Raw genomic sequence first — 24,791 nt, 5'->3', positions numbered from 1 at the left:
TTTTTCTGTTTTATGTTTGCATAGTGGATCCATATGATAATACTAATTTTTAATTATGTAAAGATTGTAATACTTCCATAATGGTGTGTATCTATATACCAATGGTTATTGTTTTATTCTGGTTTTAGTAGTCCCTGTGCTCCCAATTACTTTTCTAGATTACTGGTTACTTGCTCAGGAAGAAAATACACTCTGCTCATAGGGGCTGTGTCTTCGGTGGAGGTATTGCCAAATTTATTATCAAACCCACTCTTCCACTTGGAAAAGACTCTGGTTTTTCAAGTTATCTACAGGTTTAACACCATAGCCTGTGTGGAGAGGGCCACTTCCTTTTATTTAAATTACCATTATAGTGGCCAGAGTTAAACTTTAAATACACTGCTCAAAAAAATTAAAGAAACACTTTGAAAAAGCATCCGATCTCAATGTGGAAAAATATCATGCTGGATATCTATACTGATATGGACTGGGTAACGTGTTAGGAATGAAAGGATGCCACATCGTTTGATGGAAATTAAAATCATCAACATACAGAGGGATGCATTTAAAGACAAAGTGAAAAAATTATGCAGCAGGCTAGTTAATTTTGCTGAAATTTCATTACAGCAACTCAAAATGGTACTCAGTAGTTTGTATGGCCCCCCACATACTTGTATGCATGCTTGACAATACTGGGGCATGCTCCTAATGAGACAAAGGATGGTGTCCTGGGGTATTTCCTCCTAGATCTGGACCAGGGCATCACTGAGCTCCTGAACTGACTGAGGTGCAACCTGGCGGCATCGGGTGGCCCGAAACATAATGTCCCAGAGGTGTTCTATTGCATTTAGGTAAGACAAATGTGGGGTTATTCAGTGGTATCAATTCCTACATCCTCCAGGAACTGGCTGCATACTCTCGCTACATGAGGTTGGGCATTCTGGTGCACCAGGAGGACCAAAGGACCCACTGCACCAGCGTAGGGTTGGACAATGGGTCTTAGGATTTCATCCTGATACCTAATGGCAGTAGGGGATCCATTGTCTAGCTTGTAGAGGTCTTTGCATCCCTCCATGGATAAGCCTCCCAAACAATCACTCACCCACCACCAAACCGGTCATGCTGAACGATGTTACAGGCAGCACAATGTTCTCCATGGCTTCTTCAGACCCTTTCATGTCTACCACATGTGCTCATGGTGAACCTCCTCTCATATGAAAAGCAAAGGGCACCAGTGGCAGTGGTGGACCTGCTAATTCTGGCAAATGCCAATCGAGCTAAACGGTGCTGGGCAGTGAGCACAGGGACCATTAGTGGATGTCGGGCCCTCAGGCCTACCTCATGAAGTCTGTTTCTGATTGTTTGGTCAGAGACATTCACACCAGGGGTCTGCTTGAGGTCATTTTGTAGGGTTCTGGCAATGCTCATCCCCTGTTCCTTCTTGCACAAAGGAACAGATACCGGTCCTGCTGAAGGGTTAGGGACCTTCTATGGCCCTGTCCAGCTCTCCTAGAGTAACTGCCTGTCTCCTGGACTCTCCTCTATGCTCTTGAGTTTGTGCTGGGAGACACAGCAAACCTTCTGGCAATGGAACATATTAATATGCCATTCTGGAGGAGTTGGGCCGCCTGTGCAGCCTCTATAGGGTCCAGGTGTCGCCTAATGCAACCAGTAGTGACACTGACCCTAGCCAAATGCTAAACTAGTGAAAAACACAGAAAAGATGAGTAGGGAAAAAAATGTCTGTGGTCTCCAGCTTCAAAACCTTTTCTGTGTTGGTGATTGTCTCATTGTTGCCCAATCTAGTGCATCTGTTGTTAATTTAATTACCACCAAAGCAGCTGAAACTGATTAAAAACCCCACTGCTACGTAACTTACAAGACCAATATTCCAGGAGTTTAATTGATTTGATGCTAAACTCTGATTAAAAAGTGTTGCTTTATTTTTTTTGAGCAGTGTATATTAAGAGACAAGGGTGTTATTAAACTTACCATTGTACGTAATCTTTTTTTTTTCTGGTACTAGTCTTGCCTGTCCAAAGGTGCAAATAGTATTCACGGAGACAACCCAGCCATTTCATTATATTGATTGAACTAATGATAATGCTAGTACCTGTCACTGGGTATTATTATACAGTAATTGGATACTTGCACATTTTTAGTATGTGCCTTATCACTATTTTTTGATAAAAAAAAAAACCTTCAAATCTTCTGAAAGTGTCAAGATTGAGCAGAATGGTTTGTACTGTAGAAAATATGTTCTATAAATAGGAGGAAGGGTTGCTGAAATGATATATCTGTTCTTGAAAGTCTCGCTGCTTTTCAGAATTGCCTCGCTAATATTTCCCCATGAACGTGGCCATTGTCACAGAACAGAATCTGTTCCAGGCATTCTGCTCAGATACAAAGACATTCTCTTTACAAAACTAAGGACGTTGGATGTCAACTATCTCTATAACTGTCATTTTATCTAGTTATATGAAATATACTTTTTCTGCAGAGAATCATTTTTCTTGTTGGAGAAGAAAGGAAATGTGAGAGTACATACAAATATAGAGGTACTGTATTTGGTGAATTGTATTTTTGCTCTGGTATGTACAACATTGCCGGCAGAGCTATGTAGGCTTTACCTGACTTGTAGGAAGGGTATGTTTTAACACACTTTACACAAGGTGGGTTATGCAAGGCTAGTTCTTTACATTGTCTGACTACACAACATAGTATAGTGTAGTAATGAATTCAATACTTACAAATGAGATCATGTAGAGAGCATGCAGAGTGACTAGGAAAATCTTTGTCATGCAAATAGAAAACATATTGGATTCCCATCCAATCTTAATATATCAGCAGTATGAAAAAATGCTGCACACCCATCTTTCCTTCTGCAGTATTCTGGATACACAAAGGAAAGTGCTGGAAAAAACACTATCTTTAGCATAGCCTTTGGCAGTACATTAGCTATTAGGGCTTGGGAACTGGTCTGAAGACTTCAGTGTGAAGCTTTTCAATTATAGAACAAATTAAAATTTAAAAGCTTCCCCGTATATATCCCAAACAATAAAAAATACATTAACACTGTATCTTACTCCTACCTGAACATTCAACCTAATCCCAACCTAAAGTGAGCCCTTAACACGCATAACACAATACCACCTAAAGCTCAAATCATGGCAGACATAAAAGACAAATTATTATAGGTCTGTAATTATTAGTACATAAATATATATATATATATATATATATATATATATATATATATATATATATATATAGTGTATTTTTAAAAATGCAAGCATTGTACGCACTTGAATTTGACCAGGTAACAGCCTCTTGCAGTCATTCAGATGAATCCATAAGGGGTGTTATAGACACCCATTAGAATTTCATTGCTCCGCCGTATGACAAATGCTGGTGCGTTTGACAGATCAAAGTTTGTTTGGAGAACAGGTAAATTAATCTGTCGCAATGAGGATGGGGGGAGGTGACACTGAGGCCCGGTGTGTCCATATCAGTCAACAGTGCATTTTCAGCCCCTTGCTGGTTAGGACATTGCTGGCTGTGCAGCCAACAGCATCCTAGCAACCAGTGACTCTTCCCCAGCTGTCAAGGCGGGGATGCTGACTCATATGACTGTCAAAATATGGCCATTGCTTTATCTGGGTAATGACATTACCCAGCATCCCTGCAATTTAGTTTATTTTCAGTTATCAGTTAGGTAATTTCCTGGCCGGCAGCTGAGTGGGGAAGGGGATGAAATACCAGTTGTTATGACGCCAGCTTCTTAGTAACCAGGGAACCCTGTGCTAACACCATGCCCTCTGAGCAATGGCATCTCTCTGGTGTCTCCTTGCAAGTTTATGTAATTTTTTGTCAGCGAACTTATCTGCATACTGGTAGTAATTATTTTTGAATATGTTGCAGCCATAGATATCGATTCTAGGTGGTGTTAATTAGAAGTAATTGACTCTGATATGTGTGCGAAAGCTTTACAAAGTTGTAGCAAAGCTATCCTGAATTTGATGCAGGCCATTTTAATGGGTCCAAAAAAGTGTCCTAACTCTTTTATTAATCCCCCCCCCCCCCCCCCACCGCACCATAGCAGAGATGGAGAGGAAGAAACAGTAAGCCTATAAGTTGTCTACAGCCTATACATGTGCTGACAAGAAGCATACTGACAGGACCTGATAGCAGAAAGCAGAGTGACAGAGAGTTAAGCTGATTACTGTGCTGATTCTCTTTTCACTGTCCAAGGCTGGGGCAAGTGCAGGATGGCATGAGCTCAGAGGGTGTGGGTTGAATAATGCTTTTTATCTAATTGCAAAAAAAAAAAAAAAAAGGTATGGCAGGGAAAATTCCTGAATTTCAAGTGACTACTGCAGCAAAAGTTTGTTATGTTATCTATTAACCACTTCTGAACCAGAAGGATTTGCCCCCTTAATGACCAGGCCATTTTTTGCAATTCGGCACTGCGTTAGTTTAACTGACAACTGCACGGTCGTGCGACGCTGTACCCAAACAAAATTTGACGTCCTTTTTTTTCCCACAAACAGGGCTTTCTTTTGGTGGTATTGATCCCCTCTGTGACTTTTTGACTATGCGCTATAAACAAAAAAAGGGCGATAATTTTGAAAAAAAAATGTATTTTTTACTTTCTGCTATATAACATTCCCAATAAAAAAAAATAAAAATTGAAATTGTTTCATCATTTTTGGCCAATTTGTATTTTGCCACGTGTTTTTGGTAAAAAAAAAATCCCAATAAGTGTATTTTGATTGGTTTGCGCAAAAGTTATCGCGTCTACAAACTAGGGGAAAGATATATGTCATTTTTATTCATTTATTTATTTTTTTCTAGTAATGGCGGCGATCTGCAATTTTTAGCGGGACTGCGACTTTGCGGCGGACAGATCAGACCCCAACTGACATTTTTTACACTTTTGGGGGGACCAGTGACATTACTAAAATAATCAGTGCCAAAAATATGCACTGTTACTGTAATAATGACACTGACAGGGAAGGGATAAACACCAGGGGTTATCAAAGGGTTTATTGTGTACCTAGGGAGTGATTCTAACTGTGTGGGGGCCAGCCTTGGTGGATGGAAACAGGGCTCCTGTGTTCTGAGATAACAGGAACACAGGAGTCCTGTTTCAATCAGTGACAGATGAGCGGTTTGCCATGTTTACAACGGCACACTGCCTTCTGTCAGTCCCTGCAGCGATCGCCGAGTTCCCAGCCGGGCCACTGGATCCGTTGCTTAGCTGCAGTGCTAGAGAGTGGGCGCGCGATTGCTCCACCTGCAGCGCACATGCTGAGACCCGCTCCCGCGAACCAACGTGCCCCTACGTCGGTTTGTGCAGGAGAGCCAACCTGCCGCAGTATATCTGCGGTGGCTAGTCTTTAGGCGGTTAATGGACTATTCATTTTTATCTTGTATTTTTTGCTGGAGTTGTGCTTTAACCTTTAAACCATCCTTTAACACTAAACCTGGCCTTAAAGGCCCAATATAGTTAAGAATAGATTGCCTTTTGTTTTTCTCCACATTACATGCAGACCAAACTGTCTGGGAAAAGTCACAGTTATAGGGTTATGGCAAACCAAATAACACTGCTAGGTGTGCTTACAACGCTCAGCTTTTATTCATATGCATTAAACCTTCAAAAGGAATTGACTAAACATTGTTAGTTGGAGTTAGGTGAAAGGCCCTTCACTGTCAGAACCAGCATGTGTGCAGTTAGGCAGGAGCCTAATAGCATGCCGCTTCTTTGCAAGACCCAGCTACTGTGCTAAGTCCTTCCCCAATTGCTACCAAAGTACTACAATTCCACTGCAACAATTCCAAATGTTGTTTTAAAGATATCATGGATCAGAAAATATGGAATTCACAATTTTCACAATTAGCCTCCCACAAATACGTGATGTGCTTAACAAATTACCAGAGTTAATCAATTTCTTCTTTTGGCATTATATAATAGTTTGACTTCTAATAAATAATTTAGGAAATATTTACCGTAATAATGTTTTCATAAAGTACCATGAAATATGAATTATACCCATTCATATTTGCATTGTTTGCTTTTAATAATTTTGTCCCTACCTCACTCCATAGCTAGGAGATGCTCTATGTAATTAATCCCACCTTTCTTCTTCATGCTATAGTTTCCATTCATCTCATGTGCTGTATTCTTCTGGAGCTATACACACTATGATCTTTTGACCTATCTGATGTCCATCTATTATCATCTACACATGTTTTGGATTAAAGCTTTTTATGATATGTCAGATGTCATTTGGATCGACTCACTGTCTGTCTACCAAGCTACTGAGACTGTAAGTTAAGGCTATCTCACCACAACTGCATCAGTAATAGAGATCACACTTTCGGTGCTTGGATTGCATTAGCAAAACAACTACAATTGCAAAATGCGTGAAAGCATAACATCATTCATAAGCCATCACCTCAGTCTAATGCCTTGATGGGTTTTGTACAAAAATAAAAATGCAATCCAAAAACCTTAAAAAATGTGAAAAAATTGCTCTGTCATCACTTTTGATTGTTCTACCTCTATATTTCTTTTGCAATTATCCTACATGTTTTTTACCTACATATAAATAATATGAAGAGAAAACTTGCATGAGGGAATCCCCATAAAAAAAATATAAATTAGTTATAACCTGCTTCACAGCTGTATAGAATAAAATGCAATTATTGGGAGGTCTTATTATAATATCCATTCACTGGTCACCCTTACACTGTTAATAGTTATTACATGTTATTGTTGCTATTATTCAGAGTCTTTTAAAAGCTGATTTTCTAAATAAAAGAGTGTAATTATCTGTGCGTATGAAGCTGGCTGCTGCCTCCACCTTGAAGAGAGACCTGCAGCTCTACATTTTACAGACTAGAGACATACATGTTATGCACTAAAGGATATGACTACTAAACAGATTATACATAATTTGCTATTTTATTTTATTTTAATGTAATGTTATTTTTTAACTTTATTTAAAATATATCTTTATTGCTGTCACAAAGGGGCTAGGTAGTGAACAAGCATGCTAAGCCCGTTTGAAATGTGTTTACCGTTCTCCTTCTGCTGTACCTTGTACTTGGACATGTACAAATAAAGAATTTTGCTTCATTCTAGTTTCCTGGTAGTGTGTGGCCGTTTCCTTTTCTAATGTCACAAAGGGGCTGACAAGCCCCTATATGATAGCATTGGGCAGGTTATGGGTCTTTTTTGTTGAGACATTAGGCCCCTTATGTCTCTACTGTCCTCTGCTCCAGCTGACCAAGCACAAGAGAGTGCTCAATCAGCTATACTTCCAGCTTTCTGGCCTGAATTTTGAAAGCTCTGAACTGGAACTGTGCTTCTGGTTCACACTGCTGCAAAGGAGGTCAGGGAATGGATGTGCCCCAATCTCTTCACATTAAAGTAGATATAGCTAAATCTCCAAATCTGGACTTTCTACTTCCTAAATTACCTCCTAGGCAAAGAAAAACTGTTTGCCTTCAATCCTTTAATCCAGAGCTGCCCCCCATTTCCTCTTCGTAGCCATAAAATGTCTTCAGTCTTCCAGGTAGAATGATGCCCAGTGCAGGAGGTTTTGTATGTGTGTGTGTGTGTGTGTGAGTAACAATCGCACCCTTCATGCACAGTGTACAACATAATGCCAGTGCATGTGGACCATTTATCCCGGAGAAGAGGCAAAGAAAAAGAGATCCCTGTGGCACCATCTGAGCAGTATGAAGACTTTGGAAAAGTAAATATTCAAACACAAAATAAATTACAATTCTGCCAATGGGGGACAGAAGGGGGTCAGTTTGTGCAGGTTCAGAGGCCAGAGTTGGCACCTTGCTTCACACCATGTCTCACAGTTTCTGAGCATGTGATGTATGATTTTGTAAAAGTAAAAAATTTTCCACGCTTATGGATAAATTGTAGACAAATGGCTGCAGCCTAGCTCAAAATATAGCAAAGCTATATCAAATATATAAGTAAGTATGAAGGTAATTGGCGCTGCCAAAAAATATAATAATAATAAAAAATGGGTCAGGGATATAAATATATATAGATCTGAAATATAAATATGAAATATAGGGTAAATTGCCAAATAAATTTAATTAAGTGCAGTGTATATAAATAAATAAATAATCGGGTGATCTCAAATACAATAGTCACAATATATGTGTGATCAATATAAATAATGATAAGTGCAAATTCATTTATGATAACAAATTACACACAATATGGGTATAATAAATAAACCAGATAAAAGTGTGACTGCTAGATTGGACAGCTGTGGTAATAATCAGTGACAATTATTTAAATACTAAGCAAAATACAAAATAGTTAAAAAAATTAATAGTGATCATATAAAGTGCTCTATTAAGCACTATTAATTTTTTAACTATTTTGTATTTTGCTTAGTATTTAAATAATTGTCACTGATTATTACCACAGCTGTCCAATCTAGCAGCCACACTTTTATCTGGTTTATTTATTATACCCATATTGTGTGTAATTTGTTATCATAAATTAATTTGCACTTATCATTATTTATATTGATCACACATATATTGTGACTATTGTATTTGAGATCACCCGATTATTTATTTATTTATATACACTGCACTTAACTTAATTTATTTGGCAATTTACCCTATATTTCATATTTATATTGGATAATACCTACCTATTATCAGATCTATATATATTTATATCCCTTACCCATTTTTTATTATTATTATATTTTTTGGCAGTGCCAATTACCTCCATACTTACTTATGTGATGAATGATGCCCAAAGTGAACTGAGTGCTGCATAAAAGGGGAAATCAATACAACAAGAAAAGTAGAAAGTAATCCGTAAAGGAATTTAGCAGAAAATGACCCTTTGCACTTCACTTCGATAAAGTTATACATTTTTCAGTGGAGATAGAGCTCAGATACCCTATTCAACTCCATCTACATTTGCCCTTATAGTACTCATGTAATTAATTATTCTGTCCTACTGACTTTGCAGCTCTAATTGTTTTCCAAGCCACAGTCAACCATCCATCAAGTGGTATGCACAGTAATCCCTTACAAACCACCAAACTTAGGTGTTTAGAGAATGCACAGAAAGTAATGGAAAGGGGTTTCGGTTTTATTAGACTTGTCAAGCACAACTACACCGGATGAAAAAAACTGTAAATCTATTTCTTTTTACAGCTGTTGGCTTTAAGTTCTGTAAAAGCTTTGATAATGATTTAAAGTCTACAGGATTGAAAATCAATTCATATATTGATTTTAGGCAGAGGTTAAATAAATAATTTTCCACTGATCTAAAGTTCAATGATTCCAGAGCAACACTCTGTGGTGCAGCTGTTTCTTGTAAACGAGAATAGCAAACAGGCAAAGTATAGACATCTGATGTGGGTGCATCTTGAAAAGTTCCTGCTGAATCTGTTCCAAGCTTATCCAGCTCAAAGTTCCCCAAAAAAGCTCTAGTCTGTTACCAGACAAACAAAACACTTGGCAGTTCTGCTTAGCCTTATTCCTAGAATCCCTCAGTAGTTACCCATCATATCTTATTTCACTAAAACTAACAAAAAAGAGAAAATGATAAGTCGATTATCATTTTATAGCCAACAAGGGAAGTGCACATGAGAAATTCACAAGAGTTACAGCACATTAAGCAGATGCACTTTCCAACATTTATCCCTGCTAGCCAGTCAACTGGGCAATACTGAAATTTTAATAAATTCAGCTTTTAGTTGTACCTGTTTGTAAATGTAAAATTAGTATGCAACTTTGTGAAGTGTGTCAATAGCAGGGTGTCTGCAAATCTAATAGGGAGAGGCAGGAATTTAAAGAACAAACATTTATACCCACCCAGGTGGATTTGACATTGCTGCCTTTAAGACCAAGAACCGAGAGATCAATGAGCGCTGATTGTTCAGTTTTCGGTCTTCAGCGAGCAGTGGGCACTGACTCTCTGCTCGGGCCCTCCAGAGCTTACTAGAGTGCTGAACTGTGTATGGAGCAGGAGTAGCTGGCTTCTGACATTAAAGTCGGGATCCCCCCAAAGCCTGGACCAGCTGAATGGCGTCAACGGACAGCAGACTTTAGCCTGCTGTTAGCTGAATACGAGTCACAGGAGTGCAGAACGAAGTTCACTCCTGTGACCCACAGGAGAACTATGGTCAAAAGAGCTTTGGCCCCACTTCTCCTTTAACGAGATTACCAAGAATGGAACATGCATAGAAATGACTACATTTGAAGTCACCCTTTCCTGAAGGTTCACCCAGGGGTGTTCAATATAATCGTTGCATCAGTGCATCGTAATGCAGCCATTCACGATTCTGCATCGATGCAGAGAATAGGCTGAATTGATCATTGATAATATCATTATGGCGCCCGGCCTCTCCTGGAAAAACACAGCAAGAGGCAGAGCCTGGTGGATAAAGCCCCCTCCCTGCCCACTGCAGTATGCAGTCAGATGGATATTGGAGCAGACCGCAGCAGAAAGTCAGCTGATGAGCTAAAAGCTAACAGGGGGAGGAGCTCTGTGAGGTGACCCCACGTTAGGAGAGACATCACTTGAGGCAACTTAAGGGAGCAGAGAGGCAGAGACAAACTGAACAAAAGGAGGGGGAATCGACTGACAGACCAGTGTCACTGATCCCATCCCTCCACCACCACCACTGCTTCTAACTGATCCCATCTCTCCCCACCACCACCACCGCTGCCTCTAACTGATCCCATCTCTCCCCACCACCACCACCACTGCCTCTAACTGATCCCACCCCCCATCAGGCAGCGGTGATGAGGGGATATGGATTATATCAGTGGCAGTGGTGGGGATAGGGATGACATCAGTGGCAGTGGATTGATGTCAACCCCATTCCTCACCAACGCCACTGATGTCATCCCTATCCCCCACTGCCACAGATGAAAATAAAAAAATTGAGCTCTTCGGCCTGCTTGAATTTTTGAATAAAAACTAAAGGCATTATTCGTGATGCATCGTGATGAATCGCAGAATCAAATTAAATCGCTAACAGGATAATCATAATCAAATTGAACTGTGAGACCAGTGAAGATGAGCACGTAAAGTTGTCATGAGAGAATTGCGTGGGCTGCCGATTCTGACCTCTACTTCTGAAAATAACACTTGCCTAAAATGAAAAGTTATATAGATCAGGAAATGGCTTTGATTTTATGATTTTTCTATTTGTTTAAGGGCGGTGACTTAGCAAAAAAAAGTTCCCCAAAACTCACTTACACTGATCAGCCATACTATTATGACCACCCACGATAACCTATTGAGGCATAGACTCTACTAAACTTTTTTTTCCAGCACATCCTACAGATGCTTAATGTGATTGAGATTTTGAGAATTTGGAGACCAAGTCAATCTATTGCGTTCCTTAAACCGTTCTGGAATTCATCAGACCAGGTCAACTTCTTCCATTGCTCTGTGGTCCAGTTCTGATTCTCACATGCCCATTGTAGGTGCTTTTGACTGTTAACAAAGGACAGAATTGGCACCCTGACGGATCTGTGGCTACGTAGCCCCATGCGCAACAAACTGTGATACACTGTGTGCTCTGACACCTTTCTTTCGGTACCAGCATTAACTTTTTCAGCTAGTTCAGCTACAGAAGCTCATCTATTGGATCAGTCTATAATAGCCAGCCTTTGCTCCCCACGTGCATCAGTGACTCTTGGCCATCCACAACCCTGACACCAGTTCACAAGTTTCCTTCTTTAGACCACATTTTTGGTATGTCCTGCCCACTGCAGACTGGGAACATCCCACAAGAGCTGCAGTTTTGGAGTTGCTCTGCCCTAGTCATCTAGCCGTTACAATTTGGCCCTTGGCAAAGCCGCTTAAATTCTTATTGCTTTTAACACATCCACTTCAGGGACACTTGCCGCCTAATATATCCTACCCACTTTCAGATGCCACTGTAATGGGATAATCAATTTTATTTACATTACCTGTCAGAGGTCATAATGTTATGGCTGATAAGTGTATATTCCCTAGTGTCCAAACAACTGCCTCTATTATCCATGTTACTATATTCAATTGCCTTTTAGAATGACCAAACCAAAGTTTTGCCCTCATTCCCAATGAAATGCTGTACCATAATTTCAGCCAGTCCATTTAAGCAGTACAGTAAAACCTTGGTTTGAAAGTAACTTGGTTTGAGAGCGCTTTGCAAGACAAGCAAATTTTTTAAATAAATTTTGACTTGATATACAAGCAATGTCTTGATATACAAGTAGCGTCATGTATAAAAAAGAAGAGAGGAGTCTCTTAAGTGTAGCAATATGGTTACATTTAATGAAGGTTCAATATTTAGCAACTCACATGGTTGATGATTAAAACCGGCACATCTAAGTATGAAGGCATTGGGGGTAAAGCTGTTCACATAGACCGTCCTCTGCACAGCCATCTTAATCATCCTTTCCCCACTGCACTCCACGAGTGATTCAAAGCCTCACTTTCAGATCACTCTGCTGCAGGGTAGTCTTCCCGGTCAGGATTGCAGACTGACAGTGGTGAGAGCCGGTGGTTCAGAAGATGGTCTATGTGGACAGCTTTACCCCGGATGCCTGCATACTTAGGTATGCCTATTTTAATCATCAACCATGTGAGTTGCTAAATGTTAAACCTTCATTAAATGTAACCATATTGCTACACTTAGAGGCTCCTCTCATCTCTCTTATATTCTGTAGCTCTGCTAGATTTTGCTTCTAATCCCCTTGGGAAGGCTGCATATTGTGGATGGACATTTTATGGTTACACAACCTATCACATTGCTATAATCTTTGTATATAGACTATAAACCGAAGGACTTGTGGAACGAATCATCTGAGTTTCCAATATTTCTTATGAGGAAATTTGCTTTGATATAAGAGTGCTTTGGATTACAAGCATGTTTCCAGAACGAATTATGCCCGCAATCCAAGGTTTTACTGTATTTCACAAATATACTATATATATTTAAACTGCAACACTTATACAAAAATGGGTTTCCTAACAAATGCAAAAGTCTTATAAGCAGCTACAAAAAATGTTTTTACTTGAGGCTACAATCTTTACTTTTTATCTTAACAATGACCTTGACTGTTGAAACCATCTGTTCAGCAAAGATGAGGATAATGTACATAAATTGCATATTTTGTTAACTAAATAAAACTGTATTCATTACTGTTATTTAGATGAGGATCAGATTATTTTGGAAGCCAATTGTGAAAAGATCAAAAAACCCTTAAGGACTCACAAACCATTTTTTTTCCAAACAGTAGCATCATTCCCTATCATACTGTGTCTCTGTAAAGTACATATAATATTCATTTACTAAAACACTGGTCACAGTCAGACAAAGAATGCCAGGCAAGGAAGCATCCACCTGCCCTCTGCAATGCTGAGACCTATCACTGTTCTTCCTACAGAAGTGGTACACATGGCGGTCACACCTTCCTTTATCTTTTTTTATCACCTCCATCGTATAAAACTTTTCCAAGAAAAAAAAAAAAACTCTTTTTATCACCCCCCAAAGTCCTGATAAACAGCCTTGCCAAAGTTTCTCAGTAGGAAGTTAAATGGGACAGGATAGGCTCATACACTATATTGTCAAAAGTATTGGGACACCTGCCTTTGCATGCATATGAACTTTATTGGCATCCCAGTCTTAGTCCGTAGGGTTTAAGATTGAGTTGGCACACCCTTTGCAGCTGTAACAGCTTCAACACTTCTGGGAATCCTGTACATAAGGTTTAGGGGTGTATTTATGGGAACGTTTGACCATTCTTCCAGAAGCGCATTTGAGAGGTCAGGCACTGATGTTGGACGAGAAGGCCTTGCTCGCAGTCTCTGATCTAATTTATTCAAAAGGTATTCTATCGGGTTGAGGTCAGGACTCTGTGCAGGCCAGTCAAGTTCCTCCCCCCCAAACTCGCTCATCCATATCTTTATGGACCTTGCTTTGTGCACTGGTGTGCAGTTATTTTTTGGAACAGGAAGGGGCCATTCCCAAACTGTTCCCACAAAAATGGGAGTATGAAATTGTCCAAAATGTCTTGGTATGCTGACGCCTCAGTAGTTCTCTTCACTGGAACTAAGAGGCCAAGCCCAGCCCCTGAAAAACAACCCCACTCCATAATCCCCCCTCCACCAAATGATTTGGACCAGTGCACAAAGCAAGGTCCATAAAGACATGGATGAGTGAGTCTGGATTAAAGTTCATGTGTGTGTTAACCACTTGCCGACCGCCGCACGACTATCTACGGCGGCGGTCAGCCCCTCACAGGCAAAGTGACGTAGGTCTACGTCGCTCGCCTGTGAGGGTTTAGGGAGCGAGCGCGCGCCGCCGGAGGCGCGCTCCCGCTCCCGCGTGGTCACGGACCCCCCCGCGCGTGTGACCGGCGGACCCGATCGCCGCCGGCCACTCTGCGATCGGCGGGGGAGAGGGAGATAGTCAGGCAGCTTGTGTAAACAAGCTGCCTGTCATTCTCCTCTCTGTATGAGAGCTGATCACATGGATCTACTATGTAGATCCATTGATCACTCTGCATACAGTTGAAGCCACAGCCAATCACAGTTAGAATCACGCCCCTAGGGACACACACAGCCCCTCCCTCTCAAATAAAGTTAACCCCTTCACTACCAGTGCATTTTTACAGTAACAGTGCATATGTATAGCACTGATTACTGTAGAAATGTCACTGGTAACCCCAAAAGTGTCAAAAATGTCAGTCAAGGGTCCGATCTGTCCGCCGCAATGTCGCAGTACCGCAAAAAAAATCGCAGATCGCCGCCATTACGCGTTAAAAAAAAAAACAACAAAAATGACAAAAATCTTTCCCTTTGTTAGTAAACGCAATAACTTTTGCGCAAACCAATCAAAATACGCTTTTTGCGATTTTTTTTACCAAACATAGGTAGCATAAAACAAATTGGCCGAAAATATTAAAAAATTTTGATTTTTACATTTTTTTTTGGGGGAATTTCATATAAAAAAAAGGGAAAAATATTGCTATTTTTGCAAAATTTACGCTCTTTTTTTGTTTATAGCGTGTGATCAAAAAATCGCACAGGTGATCAAATACCACCAAAAGAAAGCTCTGTTTGTGGGAAAAAAAGGACGCCAAATTCGTTTCGGTACAGCGTCGCACGACCGCGCAATTGTCCGTTAAAGTCACGCAGTGCCGAATCGCAAAATGCCCTCTGGTCGTTTAGCAGCCAAATCCTCCGGGGCTTAAGTGGTTAAGGCAGGCGTCCCACTACTTTTGACAATATATTGTATGTGATCGCCATTATTCAAAATGTTGCCAATCACTATGAGTTTAATCCAAGAACAAACATTTAGTATACTGCAGATTACTGGTCTTTAGATGTGGTAACTGCATTTGTTTTTTTAATGCAAATTATATTTTCTGAAGTACAGAAAAAGATCTGGTGATCGTGCCAGAAATCTTATGTCCTCATAACTGTGGGTGTACTGGAATAAAATCTCAAACAATAATATACGATAAGCTATCACTCAATCCACCCCTCCCTCCCCCGACCCCTTTTCCCCATGAAAAAGAATAATGGAGATGGAGATAGGAGGCAATGTTTGTTGACTAAATCAGGAGAACATAGGGCTACAAAGCTGCCCTTACATATATATAGCATGGTGAGAGAGATTTGTCACTACCGGGATCACCAGGGCAAAAATAAAGAAAAAAAGGCTGAAACTTGAAAAGAAATTCAGCCACCATGTCTAAGGACTGGTACACTTTGTGTTTGGGTTTACACACCCTTTAATATTAGAATGTGCGTGTTAATAAACTTGGAAGCAGTGTACTATTTAACAACTAGGCTTTCAAACACTGGATGCCAAAATGCCCATTTTACGTAACAGTTTCCTATCATTTGATGAAGTGTTTTCCTAAAAAGAAAACTTGTTGTATCTAAATCATTAAAACTCAATAAAATAGGCACAGTGTATCTATTGGGAATTTTTTGTAATATAAAATATTACATCAACAGCGCATACCTTGTAGCAGGGTGGTATGGGAAAATAAGAAAGTGGTGCGTGGGTATCAAAATATATTTGATGATGGCAACTCTTAGCAAAACCTGTCTACTACCAGAGCTTGCAGTGTGATCCAGGACCACCCGAGCATGGACGGCTGGGACCCCGCTGGACACTCACCACACAAGCTCATTTGACCCACTTGCCGTATGACATTGGGGGTCATCAACATCTGGTGAGTTTGTATTGTCTACCTCACATATACAGGAGCACAGAGGGTGACACCACCAATGCACTTTTGTTTTTGAATTCAACACCAATACTGAAACCTGAACAGTCATTTGAACTATTATCACTTCATGGAATATATGGACACTATTTCTCTGCACCAGGCACTTTTTTCTTGGTCTCATTGGACCCTTTTTAAGGAACTTTTATTTATTTACAAAATGTATATATTATTTTATCTGTATTAATCGAAATAAGAACAGTTGATGCACTTTATATTTGGTTAAGCAAACACACAGGATTTTATGTGTGCACATTTTTTTTTTACGACTGACAAGTCATATTTTAGCACAATATATGCACAATATATGTATTTATTATAAGTGGTTTATATATAGCACATGGGAAATATATAGGTGGCACTAAATACCCCCTATATCTTAGTACATGCACATTTTTCAGGGCTATTGGCATTAGCAAATCCCTAGAATTACAGGTAGATTCATTGGTGTCAATACCAATATATTTTGATACCCACGCACCACTTTCTTATTTTCCCATACCACCCTGCTACAAGGTATGCGCTGTTGATGTAATATTTTATATTACAAAAAATTCCCAGCTTTCCACCCATAGAGGTTTATCACAGCAGCAACCTATTTTTCTAAACATAAAACAAATTGGCGCGAGTGTTTTTTCCATTTTCATACAGTGTATCTATTGCCCTCAGTAACCATCCAACATTTCTGTTTTACTTTCTTAATTTATTATTATTTTTTTTTAATTTCTAGTTTTAATGATTTACCCTTATACAAACAGACAGACAGACAGACAGACAAGATAGACTGACAGAAGCACACATGCACACTGAAGTAAAAAAATGCACATACCGATTGTAGAAATCTTCCCGGTAGTAATCATAATCAAACTCATAGCCACTGTAGAAAGAAAACAAAGAACAGTAATGATCTGGTGCCTCAGATAATTACATTCATTGATGTCTGTAGAATGAAAGTTACAATTTAGCTCTAAAGTGAAAGACATCATTTCAAGCCTTTATCTGAAAGCGCACATAAGATTAGTTAAGTATGGTAATTTCCCAGCTTTCTACAATGTCACATCTAACTGCTGCACCGCTGTGGCCAGAGAACATGCTTTAATAATAGACCTTTTAGACATTGCTAAAAAAAAAACATTTATAGAAGGGGATATATTATTTACATATTATTACAATCCAAGACTTGGGCTGAATGTTAAAATAAAATGATACCAACAATGTGTTCTTTCTATCTTTTGGATGGAGTTATACTGGTGTCACCTAGACCCTAGAGATATCGCTATAGACATATACTGAGAATTTGCTGTGGAACAAGATAAACTAGCTTACAGAAGGGCACTGGCTATTGGAGAAGAACATTGGTGGTAATCACTCTCCAGAAGTCACCAATAAAGGTGAGCACAAAAAAAAAATGTTACACATTTTGCTTAAAGTATAACTAAAGGCAAAACTTTTTTTTTTGGATAGAATGGGGAGGCATTAGAACACTTCTCAGGTTTTTATTGCTGTCAATGTTCTCTCTATTTTTCCTATTTGAGTGTGAAAGAGAAAGAAAATCCCAAAGTTTGCATTGCCACCATAACAGGAGATCTTCCAACGGAGACATTAGTTCTAGTGACCCTGGCAACAACCAAGGATTCCCTTATTTTGGAGGGATTCCTCCTAGATTTCTGGTTTTGCTTTGGGGCAGGAAGTGAGGGGAAATCTTCCCAATGGGATACAAATAGCCAAAAACTGTCTTCCTTTCTGTATCCAAAATGGAAATAGAGTTTTTGCCATTAGTTCCACATTGAAGTGTAAACCTGTCAATAAATGGATCAAAATTGTGCCAGTTCAGCAGAGACCAACTGAATTTTAATCCATGTATGGCCATTCCCTCTTGACAGAAGTCAATCTAACTTACTGTTTTGGCTATGTGAAAGGGCATGAAGGGAAATCTCCCCCAATGGGATACAAATGGCAAAAACCTTTTAGGGATAATAATCCTCTCTTTCCGTATCCAAAATAAAAAGAAACGTTTTGCCATTGGTTCTGCATTAAAGTGTAAAACTGGCCATAGATGGATCAAAATTTGGTGCGTTCAGCTGGGACCAGCTGAATTTTGATCCATGTATGGCCTTCCCTCTTGACAGAAGTCGATCTAATGATCAACTTCTGTTGAATAGGAATGTTGGGAGACATTTCTTGATCAGTGGCTGCAACCAATCTACTGTAGCCAGTGATCGGTGTATTCTGACAGCAAACACAATGTCCCAGCTGGGGGGGGGGGGGGATTCCTCTACCCACCTCGTTTTAAGGATGTCTGGTGGCTCATTAAAAAAAAAAACCTACCCATCCATGACCAGCCTATGTATAGGTACACTCCTTTATCAGATGTCATAGCCCAGCCCTGACCATTTCAATTTCTCCACAGTAATGAAAAGCAATCAAGCTTGTTCAAGACTTTGATTTCATAGTGGTATAACATCAGCTCAATAGTGAGGTCAGTTCTGATCTCTTCAGATATTAGCTAACTCCATTTGTTAGATACACAACACTATATTATTGTATTATTGTTTTATTTGTTAAATTGTGTTAGGCTGACTCCCCCCTCTTCTCCCAGTTTAAATGCTGATAGGTTTTTCTGATTTACTTATATGATTCTAGTATAAAATATTGAAATCATTTAAAGCTGACCTCCAGTTAGATATTAAAGTGGAGTTCCGCCACCCCCTCCACCCCCTTCACCCCCTCCAATAATTAAAAGTCAGCAGCTACACATACTGTAGCTGCTGACTTTTAATATTAGGACACTTACCTGTCCTGGAGTCCAGCAATGTCGGCACCGAAGCCGATGTTTCCATCAGCTGTTGGGTGCTGCCGCCGCCACTGCCGATGAGGAAACCCGGCAGTTCACGGGCGGGTCCCTACTGTACATGCGCGAAGCGCGCTGCGCATTCCTATTGGCTCAGCGGTGGAGGAGGGGGCCGAACTTCTGAGGGATGGTTCCGTATCCCGGAAGTGGGTAACAGGTATCTGTCAAAAACTTAAGGGCGTCAAATGTGGCACCGGAGGGGGGGGGGGACAAAAGAGCGGAAGTTCCACTTTTGGGTGGAACTTCGCTTTAAAGTCAAAGACAGACCCTAAATCTGTCTGACCTTTTAACAGAATCCATGTCATTGGAGAGGCTCAACCTCTGTGCCTGCCCTTGTGACAGGTACAGCAGCTGGTCAGAGAGCTCAGTAACGCTGAGCCTGGGGTTTTAGCAGACTAAGCATTACTGAGCTGCACTGAGCACAGAGTATCACTCTCCACTGTGTCTCCCTCCCCCACATCCAAGGACTGGTAAACTGAAATATATTACGGATTTTTGTTTTGTATTTAGATTTAATCTAAGTTTTACTAAAGTCGCATTCACAGGGATTTGGAAAGTGTTTCAGGAAGAGCTTCAGACCCAAATTAGTATAACTCTTCAGCAGACTTTTTTTTCCCAGACTGCAGCAATGCAGAAAAACAACACAAAGTAGCAGAGACAAGGCACAAGATGGACTGTTGTGATGTAATAGAGCTGTACACAAACATATATTAACTGACAATAAAGAAGTTATCAAAAGTTCTAACATACTTTATTTAGCTAGAAGTTCAATATCTGTCCCTGTTCATGAGATATATGTGTCCTTGAAACTGGAACATCTTTAGCATTTGATAAGTTTCACAAACTGCAAACTCTTTATTCAATTTACTCAAGGTAGCTATTATTGTTAGTAAGATATAACAAAATGTAAAGTGACCATGAATGAGCGTAGCCATCCTACAACAGGAAGTATGTCATTCACATGATTACAAGGTGAAAATTAAGAAATATACCTTAAAAAAGAAAACTAAGAACCACATATAAGGACTGCTAGGCCACAATATATTACATTTTTGTTTTGCAATTAGATGCCCTTTAACTAATCTCTGCTTACCCAGCTGATATACAAATTTGCTTATAATTAAATTCTCTAGCCCCAGTTAAGGTGCCAGAACTTATCCTTGTCTTGACAATAAATTCATATCCATGTATCTTTTACAACTGAAAATCAAGACACATGAATGGCATGTTCTGGTCCAGACCCACCACAACTCCACAGCAGAACCATTTACATTTTTCTGGCAAGCTCAACCCAGAATTTGAGACAGTCTTAAAAAACTGTGAATCTTGGGTGATTAGTACAGACCTTTAACATGAAAAGTTTTTTGGTCAATTATATTTTTTGTAGGTTAAAGAAACTAATTTGTTTACATTTTTATATGATATTTACCACTTGCTAAATGGCCATCGTGTATTTACTGTGGCAATGTGGCGCTATTGCGTGAAACAACGTACCTGTACGTCGTTTCATTCAAAAGCCACTAGATGGTGCCATCGCACCTCCAGAGGCACAATTGCACCATGATTGGCTAGCAGGTATGTCAATCAGCGGACCCAATGTCTGCCGGCCACCCGCGATCATCCCCAGGAGAGCCAGAATGGGGATCTGCCTATGTGAGCAAGGCAGAACGGCGTTCTGCAAGGGGACAAGATGAGGTCTTGTGCTCCTGCTAAGCTAGGAACCTAAATCTCTGTTTTCCCCCAATCAGTGCAACCCCCCCATAGTTAGTAAGCACCCCCTAGGGACACACTTAACTCTTTGATCGCCCCTGATGTTAACCCTTTCTCTGCCAGTGTCATTAGTGCAGTCATAGTGCATTTTTTTTATCACTGATTACTGTATTAGTGTCACTGGTCCCCAAAAAGTGTCAGTTAGATGTGTGATTTGTCTGCTGCAATGTCACAGTCCCGTTAAAATGATAGCCACCCTTACTAGTAAAAAAATAAATAATTCTATTAAAATAGTGCATCGTTCGTAGACGCTATAACTTTTGCGCAAACAAATCAATATACACAGATTGAGATTTTTTTTACCAAAAATATGTAGCAGAGTACATATTGACCTAAATTGATGAAAAAATTTGATTTTTAAAAAATGTTTTTATTGTCTGTGTATTATAGGCGAAAGTAAAAAAAATATTGTGTTTTTTTTCTTTTCAAAATTGTAGCACTTTTTTGTTTATAGAGCAAAAAATAAAAACCGCTGGGGTAATCAAATACCACCAAAAGAAAGTTCTATTTCTGGGAAAAAAGGACATACATTTTATTTGGGTACAGCGTCGTATGACTGCGCAATTGTCAGTTAAAGTAACTCAGTGCCGTATCACAAAAAATGGCCTGGTCATTAAGGGGGTAAAATATTCTCGTCCAGAATGGGTTAACACATTTTTACATACGTAAAATTAATAATAGCAATAATAAAACAACACAGTGTTTTAATGTCACTTGATGATTTGATGCCACTGACTGCCAAGCACTGTCGATATGCCTGATGGCTATCTTTGCCATATTAATTATTAAGGAATTTCTCCTCTCAGCTAGTTAAAAAAGAGGAGTGTTGTTCCTCCTCTGACACATTTAGCTGTGCAGATAGCTGCTTCAAACACACCACTTACTAATTGCAATTGATAGATTTGAAATTTTCATGAGCAATATTTCATATTTTCCAGACTGAAAAGAAATGAAACAGAAATTATACAGTATGCTTTGGTACTGAATATAATAAGTAGAATATTAAATACATGAAAAGCAATATAAACTCAGTAAGACTCAATAGCCCTAAACTCAGCTTGCAGCTAATGACAGGATAATCTGCCATACCTTAAGATGCAATAATGATTTGCAGAGTTTTTAATTCTTACTTCTTCTTTACTAATTCTAAAAAATCTGGTTCCTCCAATTTAGGTTTGCTAGAGCTTAATAAATTCCTGTGTTTATCTGTAATGGGATATGCAACTGTATTCTATAAACAGAGCTATGTTTTATTAAGATGACATGAAACATAACTATCTTAATAGCTTACATCTGAGTCAGAATATATTAACTTCTAAAGAAAGAAATCACAATTTTGTGTTTGATGTTCTCTGCGGCACATCAATAAAAAGAAAATATATCACTGCCAGAAATGCTTAGATTAATTTTCCGACATTTGCTATATATTCAAAAATACAGTATCAGAGCTATCTGTTGTCTAGAAGGTTGGGCTAGGTATGCTGTGCAGAGACGGGACAAGGGGTAGGCAGGAGGGGAGGCTGTCCTGGGCACAATGTTATTTTGCAGGGATCTGGGCACCTTGATCTTAACCATAAGGGAGGGATGGGAATGCAGTTTGGCATCTTTGCCCTGGGCGCTGGATCGCCTTGTCCCTACACTGATGATATGTGATCATTATTCGCTACTGAGTTATTTTTTAAGCTAAGCTAACTACACACACCAGAGAGGGATATGCAATCACAATGCAGTGGATGGAAGATCATGATTATCGATGAACAGGTATTTTCAGATTGCCAAAACGTGCATAATAAAAGTTTAGTCCAAAAAAAAAAAAAAGGTTTAGTCCATCCAAAAAATAATGCTAAAAATTTCTCAGGCCAGGTTTACTGGTGACAGCAGAGGTCCATGCCTGCATAATATGCATGTTGCATACAAAGCTGAAGCACATATGGAAGACAGAGACATTGCGTTGTCACACTATAAGAAGTGCCTGAATAAGGATCTTCATTGTAGGATTGCCCTTCTTTAAAAGAAAGATGCAAATTAAAAAGAAAAAAAAATGAAAATGACTGTTCCACTACCTCTGGCTCAGGCTCTCTTCTCCCTGCTCACCACTATTACTTGTAAACACAGAAGACCGGCTTCTCTGTTTATCAGTGACAGTTTGTCTCCCAACGGCTCCCTCAGATCTGATCTACTGAATGGCACCAACTGAGTACATAATGGGAAAAATGGAGATGCAGGTGCCCAGGATGCAGTGCAGATGCCAACACCCCCACTGGGTGATCTCCCTACAAGTGAGAGAGCCACAGCTAACTACAGTGGGGAGGTACTAGAGCCGACTGGGTGCTTCAGCTTAATACAGCAACAAAAGTAAGACACGTGGAAGATGGTGGAGCTTTTAAGGAGGTGGAAGAAGATGGGGGCAGTGGTGGGAGGCAGGGGTTGCATGCACAAGACAGAGCTGAAGAGGTTTGAAAGTGAGATGTGGATGGGGGATGCAGAGGTAAACAGCTGTGGAAAAAGGCTGAACTCTGCACTCTGTATACAGCGCACTGCTGAACTCTGCACTATGTACTTAGTGCATCCCCAAACTCTGCGTTTTGTGTGTAAGCCCCCCCCCCCTTCCGGAACTCTGCACTCCTAGTATTTAATGCCCCTTTAAAACACTCCCACTGTTAGTGAAATGTGGCCACACTCACTATTTGATGCTGTTCAGAGTTGATAAAGTTTGGGGTGTCATGGTTGGGTTCCTGTACTAATTTCTGGGAAAAAAAAGCCCTGGATGTTAGTGATTGGAATTACATATACTTTAAACTCCCTACGCACCAATAGCCACTGGTTAGAATGTAATCCATATTTCGTATTTTTATATAATGTATATAAATGACTGTGTATGTGCTTGTGCAATTTATACTTACCAAAGAAGTACTAAAGTCCCCAAATCTATTACTGGTTAGTTGATGTCCAGAACAAAAAAGGGGGAAAAAGTTTACTACCTGCAGTTATCCAGTTTTCATTTACAGCTCTCTGCAGGAATATGAGACATGCAGACAACTCCATATATACACTATATTGTCAAAAGTATTGGGACCTGCCTTTACACGCACATGAACTTAAATGGCATCCCAGTCCTAGTCCGTAGGGTTCAATATTGAGTTGGCCCACTCTTTGCAGCTATAACAGCTTCAACTTATCTGGGAAAGCTGTCCACAAGGTTTAGGAGTGTTTCTATGGGAATGTTTGACCATTCTTTCAGAAGCACATTTGTGAGGTCAGGCACTGATGTTGGACGAGAAGGCCTTATTCTCAGTCTTCACTCTAATTCATCCAAAAGTGCTTTTAGTTTTCTTAGTCCAGTCTTATTGCATTTAAGGGACAAACTCCATGCTGGTAGTGCAGTGGTTGAGATTCGAACCAATGACATTTGTGCTGCCAAGTACTGGCCACTATAGAACAGAACTTAAGGAGAAATTTCTTCAATAATGCCTGACCATAATTCTATTTCTTCCCCACCCTACACAAAACAAAATACATTTTAGCTGTAGTTCAAGCCTAAGGTTTTTTTTTTTTTTTCTCCATTTTTGTTTTTATTGCAAAATAAATCGTGTCTTTACACTAAAAAATAAAATTAACCTTTTGTTGAAAAAAATATAAACAAATCCAATAGCAATTCAGCCTTATTAGACTACCTAACCAGTGATATTTTTATATTTGGGAATATGTGGAAGTGCGCTGATAATTATTGACGTGTAAAGCTGCAACCAAGAAGCTGTGCCCAGCAAAATAATATGTGAAAAATGGGTTGGTGCGCTAAACAAAATGTGTAGGACAACAAATATGTTGATATATAAAGTTGGGGGGAGTACCGCGCTTTAAAAGTGCTTAAATAACATAAATAAAA

The 24,791-nt window shown here is 39.6% G+C and overlaps 1 protein-coding gene across 2 annotated transcripts in view; it reads right to left on the bottom strand.

The window, feature by feature from the left end:
- RALYL (RALY RNA binding protein like) overlaps positions 1-24,791 on the bottom strand; it is a 469,699-nt gene that overhangs the window by 123,555 nt on the left and 321,353 nt on the right. For both annotated transcript variants that reach the window (XM_082258712.1, XM_082258713.1), the window contains exon 3: positions 17,114-17,161. In XM_082258712.1, coding sequence (XP_082114838.1) covers positions 17,114-17,161 — 48 coding nt within the window. The remainder of the gene's footprint in view (positions 1-17,113; positions 17,162-24,791) is intronic.

Source organism: Pelophylax lessonae, assembly GCF_965119305.1.
Source record: "Pelophylax lessonae genome assembly, chromosome: 5".
In the NCBI taxonomy this organism is placed as follows: domain Eukaryota; kingdom Metazoa; phylum Chordata; class Amphibia; order Anura; family Ranidae; genus Pelophylax; species Pelophylax lessonae.
Note: the sequence above shows the minus strand (reverse complement) of the source record. Positions and strands in the feature narration are given on the sequence as shown.